At 50.3% G+C, this 8,444-nt stretch overlaps 1 protein-coding gene across 3 annotated transcripts in view; it reads right to left on the bottom strand.

Annotated features, from left to right (window-relative positions):
- Positions 1 to 685: 685 nt before the first annotated feature.
- The window catches only part of ASTN1 (astrotactin 1), a 239,211-nt gene continuing 231,452 nt past the window's right edge, over positions 686 to 8,444 (bottom strand). For all 3 annotated transcript variants that reach the window (XM_042851231.2, XM_005304215.5, XM_005304216.5), the window contains exon 23: positions 686 to 5,979. In XM_042851231.2, coding sequence (XP_042707165.1) covers positions 5,745 to 5,979 — 235 coding nt within the window. In that variant the 3' untranslated portion in view covers positions 686 to 5,744. The remainder of the gene's footprint in view (positions 5,980 to 8,444) is intronic.

Raw genomic sequence — 8,444 nt, 5'->3', positions numbered from 1 at the left:
TTGAGCACTTGGTCAAAAGCAGGAGAACGCTGGAGCGTAACCCTACCACAGCGATGCAAGGAGGCAAGCTAGACCCAGGAAGTGTTACATAGGGCTGTTGTAACTCTGCTTAACGGTCTGTGAAGCAAGGATTTAAATGACTTTCCCTGATGTGTGTAATAAATAGGATGCATTTCCTTGTTATAAACCTGACACAGTCACCAATGCTCGTTTACAGGTTTCCAGGATGGGAAATCACACACCCTCCAGAAACATTTGCACACTTGTACCACATGCCCAGGGCCAAATTCACAGCTGATGCAAATTGGCAGTGATGTTGACAGAGCTCTAGTGATTTATACCATCTGAGAGGCTAGTGATCAATTCTTTACCCACACACGTACTGTTCCTTTTTCATGCCATGCCAGGAATTCACCTAGAATTCAACTACTGCAGGGCAAATGGGTAGCTAATATCTGTGTGCACTGCAGTGACTTTGCCTTGATGGGAGCTATTGGTCTTGCTTTGTTTATTGAGTGGTTAAGGAGTTGCTTAATCTGGTGGACAGCCGGGCTCATGGCAACTTGTGTGAGGCGGGAATGGAGTTCAAAGGCAAGGAAGTTACAGTCTGAACACTTCATCTAGTGCCAAAAGTGACATCAATGGGACCAAAACTATAAACAAACATTCCAATTTGCCAAACCCACAACTTACTAACAGTCTGTTTAATAGTCACTTAAATTTTCATCTGGATTTTTACAGTGTTACAATTATTTTTTTAAAACCTTTTTAAATAATACTGTAATTCCTTATGGTTTTGCCATGTCTCCCCCCCCACACCCCACTTTCAATCTACAGTAGTAAAACATCACAGAGTTCTAATAGAACATCAAGAAACAAGAATTGTAATAATTAAAAAAAACAAAACAGCCCAACCATCTTCATGTTAAATAATTGCACGACAAGTAAAAGATATTAATGCTATTAGAGCAGTACAGCTACAGCCAAGAAAATAACTCGGAGGTTTGTCTCAAGTGAATCATCCACCATTAATGCAGGAGGAAAACAAGGAAGGGGGAGAATGTGGCCACAGACATAGAAAAGCATTCAGTTGGTTGGCAGCATGGTCAATGCCATCTTTTAAAGGGTTAATACTTTGTTAATGCCGTCTGTCATGGCCATTGACAAAACCCAGCTGCATCTAAGAATTTCCCCCATGAGCAAATGTGGTATGTGATGTGGCCCAAATTCACAAAGGTATTTAGGCACCTAATGCCCAGCGATTTCAAGGGGAGCTAAGCAACTAAGTACTTTTTGTGAATCTGGAACCTGGACCTTTTGGGGCCAGGCTTCCAGCTGGTTTACAGCAATGGCCCAGAAGCCAATGGTCTCCATGGAAATCAATGGGTGATTTGGTCAGCAGGTCACGTGCAATTGCAACGCAGCTGGGCTGCAATGCAGCTGCTTGTGTTTGGTGCCAGGACACTATAATAAACAGCCAGGTCTAGTTTAAAATGTTCCGTGGCTTAAAGTATCTGTTGAACTGTTAATTCAGGATTAGCCGCCATAAAGTACAACCAGGGTCACGATCCCTCCCACCAAGGAAACCCCGCACCCCATGAGAATAAAGAAACTGGCGTTAAAACCTGTGCGTTAGGGGACCTCGGCAAAAGACAGCACTGAGCAGCAGTCTGTCCTCCTCCTCCAGCTGCTCACGTCAGCTTGTGTTCTCACTTGTGCAGGGCTGGGAAGAGGGGGACTTGTCACTGGGCTCCAAGGCCGCCTCACCTTATCCTGCACCAGCAAGAGGCCCTGTTGCATCCCTTGATGCGTCTCACCTGGAAGGGCCATGCATGGTAATGGTGCTAGAGAAATAATGATAGTAAGTGGGTGACACTCCTGCTTCTGTGCAGCACCACAGGCAGGCAGCAGAGTCTACTGGGTAGGGCCCTGGACTGGGAGTCGAGCGAGCTGGGTTCTAGATGTGGCTCTGCCACTGTCCTACTCTGTGCCGTTGGGCAAGCAAGTCAAGTACCCTCTCACCCTTTGTCTACTTAGATTGTAAGCGCCTGCTCTGCATGTGTTCAGCACCCAGCAAAACGGGGACTCTGGCTCAGCTGGAGCAGCCAGGTGTTAGTGTAATATCAATAAATGTTCCCCATGTGGCCTATCCTGTCATTCAAATAACTAAAACAGCAGCAGGTACTTGTGCTGTCCCACCATCTGGAAGCTGGGCTTACCGTGGTGTTGCAGGGTGGTATGTGATGCTCAGTGAGCAACAATCTCCTGTGAGGTCAACCATAGACCCCAACGCCTCAGTCCTTTTAAAAAGTGACCTAGACAAAGTGCTGGAGCGTACAGGGGACACCAGGACTAGAGATATTCCTATGTTGGCCAGGGCTTGGACTGGCTAACCAATTAGGGCTTTGCCATGTATAGTCGCTGTGATAGGACCAGGGGCTTCTTGGGAAGGCAGGGCTGCCTGGTGGGGGGCTCTGTGATGCAAGTAGTTCAAAATGCGAAGAGCAGAAGCAATCTGGAAATGGCTGTGAAGCCCAGTCACAAGTGGGACAAATCAGCTACCCTGGCAGGTGTGAGTGCCCAGTGTCTGGCAGATGCAGGGGTTTCTTGGCAGAGTCCCTCTCTCTAGGCTGACAAAGCCGCCTACACTGCTGCCCCTGGGAAGTGATAAAAAGGGGATGAGGCTGCTAGAGAGGAAAAGTCTCTCTCTTATAAAAATACCACGTATGCAGTACTGCTTGGTGAGCAACAAACTCACTTGTGGGCCAAAGCCGTATGTGTTCAAGTGTCCTTCAGAGACGATATTAAGCCAAGGTCTCTTTGGCCCATCCCCTGGGGGCTGCCCATGTGAAATCTAGTTGTCCTGGCATTTGCTGAAAAGAGTAAGAGGATAAACCCAGGTGTCTTGGCCAAGATTCCGCCTCACTGAATCCAGCTTAAATATCCAGGGTTGTGTATGAATTATGGCTGAGTGCGTCAAGGTTACTGCACTCCTGGCAGCTAGCTTATCATTGCTTTGTACAGTGACTTGAGATCCCTTGAGTGGGATGCACTGGCCCAGAGAGGCAGGGAGACAAATAACTAAGCATGATTGCGATATGGGCCAAGGTTAATGTAAGGGTTTTTATAACACCTGGGACTCTGCAAGTGGTGATGATTTTATAACAGAAACCAGCCCTTGGGTCTGGGGCATAAGCCACCTCGGAGCTGCTAAAACCTCTCTCCCGTTTCCCCAGCAGGGCAAACGCATCATGGGAGGCATTTAAAGCACCAGTGAGTGTCTACTGCTGGGGGCAGAAGGGTATAAGACCTTTGTGACAGAGCATGAAAAGTGCAATCTGGGATCTGTGTGGATTCCGTTGCTTTGTTGCAGACTTTCTTTTGCAGGGGGACACTCGTTGGCTGCATTTAGTACCTCACTGTTACTCTTCCAGGTAATGGTCTAACTATGGTACTGGCAGCTCTTCTCGACTCACCAGTCTAAGTCAGCTCTCCTGAGGTCAAGTTTGTCCACCCAATGTGTTATAATGCAGAGGGAGTCTTATCTTGCATCTGCCTGTCTGAAAAAGGTCAGGAGAACTGACATATCTAATGTGCAAAATTCTCAGGGCATGGTGGTTGTTGATATGCAAATACTGTTAGGTAACGCTGTGGGCATTAACTCCACCCTAGATACAAAACAAACAGATTTGTGTCCTTGGCACTTAGTGGGAGAAAAGAAGGTTGGCAGGAAAGCATAAGGTGTAGGCTCAGATGGCTTCTGCCAGCATTAAAATATTAAAAGGAGATTCTATTTTGAAAGCTACTATAAATGTTCCATCATGGGGCCCCATGTTCATCTCGCAGTTGTTCCAAATCAAAAGTTCTCAGCTGGCAAGGTCAAAGATGTTTCTCTACCTGCCACCTCTGTAGCCTCACCTCACCTCACTCTGGGACTGGAGAGTCTTTCACCCTCTCCGATCATCACTGGTAATAAAGATCCCTTCTGCCAATGAACTGGAATTGAACTAAGCCCCGTCTCCCCTAGTGCTAATGGGAGTTTAAAACAGGGAAGCTGTGACTAAGTAGGAGTGAAGATCCTTGCTGCCATGGCATGAATTCTTGTGCAGCAAGGGCTGTACAAACACAGCGCTCCTGTCAGTCCCCTCAGGGGTTAGCTCCTTATGCCACAGGTGCCGTCTTTTCCTTTTTCCCTGGCAGTGCTCCACCCCTGCTTTGCCCTGAGGCTACACCCCCACTCCATCCCTTCCCCCAAGGCCCCACCTTCACTCTGCCTCTTCCCGCCCCCCAATCACTCTCCACCCTCACCCAAGCCCTTCCCTGAGCTTCCAAGCAGGGGCAGGGAACAGCTGTGGCTGGTGGGGGCTGAGCACCCACAGGGTCGGTGCCGATGCCTCATGCTGCAGTAACCTCAACAAACACGCTTGTGAGCTGTGGCAAGAAAGAGCAATCAAACTAGGGAAGAATAGCCCTATTCTGGGGGTGTGGGTGAGGGGCGCTCTTAAAAGAGCCAGATTCAACCCAGGTGCTCTACTGAAGTCACTTTTCAAATGCTTCACCTTTCATGAAAGAATAAGCCAAAGATCAGGTTTTTAGATGGGATCTCCCAAGGGTTGGACTGCATCTCTTCAGTAGGTAGCCAAGGTCTGTGAAGCTGCTCCTAGGTGTGTGTTCATGGTTCATTCCACACTCCGGGTGGAGTTTCACTTTCTGCTAAGTGGAGAGGGATCTGAAGATAAGGAGACAACCTCTGCTGCAAAGTGGAAACAATCCCACGGTTCCTCTCACCCTCCCTTCCCCAAATCCTACTGGTCAAGCTGAGTGGCACCTTTAAAGCTGATAGTGGGCCATGTGCTGAGGTTTGGTACCAGGGTAAATGCTCCCCAAGCATCTACATTTTAGCAAGAGCTCTGCCCAAACTCATCACTGCTTAGCAGCTGTTATTTTGGCAAAAAAGGACACAAATGTGGTGCAGTGAAAAGTACATTGCTACTGCCCTGTTAACCTCAGTGACCACCCCGACATGCCATTTGGAGCTGACTACAATCGGAAGGACCTTGCAGGATCCCAGCACAGAGCCAAGATCAGGGACTCTGGAGAACGAGCAAGGAATGAAGGGGTGGGGGGAGGGTGCTACAAGCCCTCCCTACCCTGTGATGATTTGAAGATTATTGCTGCTGCAGTCCAGAGCTCGTGCTTTACAACTGCAGCGTTTTTTTTGTTATCAGATCTAATCTCAGAGCTGGATCCTTATGGGGAAGAGCTAAATCTGACGCTGATGCCCTCTTTCTGCTTTTCCAGACCTGATGTTAATTGAGAGGCTGGGTTTATTAATTCCAAATAGGAGATTTCTCTCCCTGCCTGGCTTCTGTTGTTCTGATTTTGTTCTCTTTGAGGGTCACGCTGCATGGGGAATGTGGGTGGGAGTCGTGGGCTGGAACCTTTAAAAGTGTAACTTTCATTCTGGAGTATGTGTTCACCTATACAGTCCAAGGAAACTCTTGGCAAAATGAGCAAAACAAACAAAAACTGGGTCTCACGAGCCCTCCAACTAGAAAGGCTGTTGGCCGTGTTGAAGAGTCTAATACCGGGTAAGTCCTGCAAAGAGCAGTAGCTTGCCTCCCTGGTTTAAGCTTTGTCTTGGGAGATTTCACTGACCTCCTGCAGATCCATTTATAAAACTCCCACAAATGCTCTTTTCTCCCGCTTGCCTCTTAGGGGTCTGAGCGTGGTTCCTCAACCCCTCAGTTGTCTTTGTCTCCATAGTCATTAGAGAGGATGCTTAGCGCTTGCTCTTCGCATGTCTTCTTGAGGTCCCGGCTCAGCTCCGACCAGTTAAGTCCGTATGGCTTGATCTCGCTGTAGCGGCAGGCGAGATACCTGAGCGACGTGCGCTGGAGGCTGATCTTGGGCTCCTGAAGGAGGCTGTTGCACCAGCCACTGAGGTCCCCAAGCTGGGAGAGAATGAGGCCGGCCTTCCTGCAGACAGGGCAGAGGAGAAGCCAGAGAGGTGGTGGGACAAGAGGTAAGATGGGGGTGGGGAAAGGGAGAGAAGGTGTAAAAAGAGAGAAGCAGGGAAGGTTAAACAGACCATGAAAAGGCTCTGGAGAACAAGGATAACAGTCCTGTGGCAGATAAAGTCACTGGGTCCCCCTAACTCTCCATGCCACCTGAATGCAATGTCTCCCTGCCGAAGGGGGCAGGGTGGACCAGCGTCAATGCTGAGGATGAAAAGCAAAGCTGGCACCAACCCCACACCCAGCTACCATGCTTCTGTCCCCATCTCAGCACCCTAGTCACTCGCAGCTTTTGTTTCTCTGAGGGTGGGGGTTAAGCTCATGTAGAATGAGATGCCCATCCTGCTCAATCGAGGGAGGGGCCCCAGAGCCCAGAAAACAACTGAGTCTGTAGGACCACACACGATAAGCTGGGAGTGGAGATCAAAAGTTTAGACCGAGGGCTCTGGATGGGGACACTGAGCAGAGAACACAGGACAGCGCCCACAACTCCATGAAGGAATCCGGGGAACTGCGGGCACCACCCAAAAGAGGAAAAGTGCAGCCAGAACCTAGGCAGGAGGCTGTGGAGGAACCAGAAGAGGAGCTGCAACCTGGTGCACTGCAGGTAGGTGTGTGCCAGGATCTCCCACTCGCCCGTGGGAGATCCTGGCGGGCAGAGGGTCGGTGAACCAGGCCACCGGCTGTCCCCATTCTGGAGCTGCCAACTACTATCCCTGGTGGGCTAAGAGCAAGGTGGAATCAAGGCTGGCCCACCATGGTGCTCTCCCTTGCAAGGTGGCAGAATGTCCCACCACTTGCTTCTTGCAGGCTTTAGATGATTGCTACTGACATGGGTGGTTTTAAGGCAGCTACCTGGAGGTACCAGGCTGCAGAAGCCTGTTCCTAATCCCCAACAGGCCCAGACTAGCAAGGTGATGCCTCCTGGGAGGCGAGGAGCACTTGGCTAGCAATGCAGGAGCTCAGCTCTCCCTAGCAGGCTGAGCATCATACAGTATGAGGCCCAGAGTCACTAAGGCCCAGATCCAAAGCCTACAGAACTTGAGAGACTCCCATTAACTTCAGTGGGCTTTGGACCAGGCACTAAACACCCACTGTTGGTCTGCTGGGAGGCAACCTGTCCCTCCGTGCTGGTTCTTCTCTAGAGCAGGTGGCTGGCTAACTGCACTCTGCGCGCCTTCACGGGGCGGAAGGGAATGGCCACGGTTCTAGCCCAAACCTCTTGCTTACAAACCAGCATTGCCGAGAAGTGACACAAGTGCATTCTGACAAAGCATGCCCAGGAACAGCATAGGAGGATGGAAGGTGCTGACTCCTGACAGCTCACTCAGGAGTCCAAGTGGCCTGGGTTTGTATCCAGGACACCCAAGGAGTACCAGAGAGCAGTCAAATGAACACTCTGTTGGCTAAATGATGTCATCTGCAAATGATTTCTCCTGTCCCCACCAGCCTGCATGCTTCACTCTAGCAGAGGATCAACCAAGAGGTCCGGCTTCTGAGCTCTGTCATCACCAGAGACCTCTGCAGCTGCCTCAGCGTTCCTTTCCAACAGCATGAGCTGCAAACACTTCATCAAAAATTGTCATTTCATGTCAAATGTTCGAACATTTCCAGGGGATGACATTAACCTGTCTGCAGTGTCGCCCTCTCCTCTTTGAAATTCAAACCAACCAAAAGATTCAGTACTGATCACTGCCAGCCCTGGAGACTGAACTTCTCCCATATACTGTGCACCACGCCATGATGGTTTACCTCCACCGTGACTGAAAGAAGCTGCCTCTAGGGACGACAGGGGAGTTCCCCTCTCCACGTTCCAGTCAGCCCTTGGCCCCTCTGCCGAGAATGCCCAAGGGGAGGATAATCAGGACCAGTTCTGGTACTGGCTCTGTCACAAGGTCGCCAGTCTGGGGTTAGTCTAGTTCCCAGCAATTGGCTGCCCCCAAAGAAGCCACCATTGGAGCGGAATGATGTTTGGTCACTACCTCCTGGTGCTCAGTTTCAAGAAAGGAGACAGAGGAAGAGCAGCATGAAACCTGCAGGGGTCAGTATGTGTATGTCAAATACCAGCCCTCCCCCAGCAGGGCCTACGCCCAACGATGGCAACGTACCTACCTCTTGGAACGCCCACTTCTACAAGAAACTGGACCTTGAAAAGAAGCTACAACCCCTGCCCAGAACACCTAACCGCTCAGCCGCCCCCACCCCCCCAGGCCTTGGGAACCCCATGCCACACCTTTAAATGTCTTGGGGGGGCCTTCTTAGTCGCTGTCTTCCTCCCCCATACAGCTTTGAGAGAGCTGCCAGGTGGGGGGGGAGGGGTCTTTGAATCTTTTCTGGTGGAGCCAGAATGGCCCAGACCCCACGCACTTGGCAAGCGCAGAGAGGAAACCGCCCCAATGCTCATCCGGGATAAGGAAGGCTTAATAG

Source organism: Chrysemys picta, chromosome 8 (genome assembly GCF_011386835.1).
Source record: "Chrysemys picta bellii isolate R12L10 chromosome 8, ASM1138683v2, whole genome shotgun sequence".
Lineage (NCBI taxonomy): Eukaryota > Metazoa > Chordata > Testudines > Emydidae > Chrysemys > Chrysemys picta.
The sequence above is the reverse complement of the archived record's forward strand: the minus strand, read 5'-3'. Positions and strand labels throughout refer to the sequence as shown.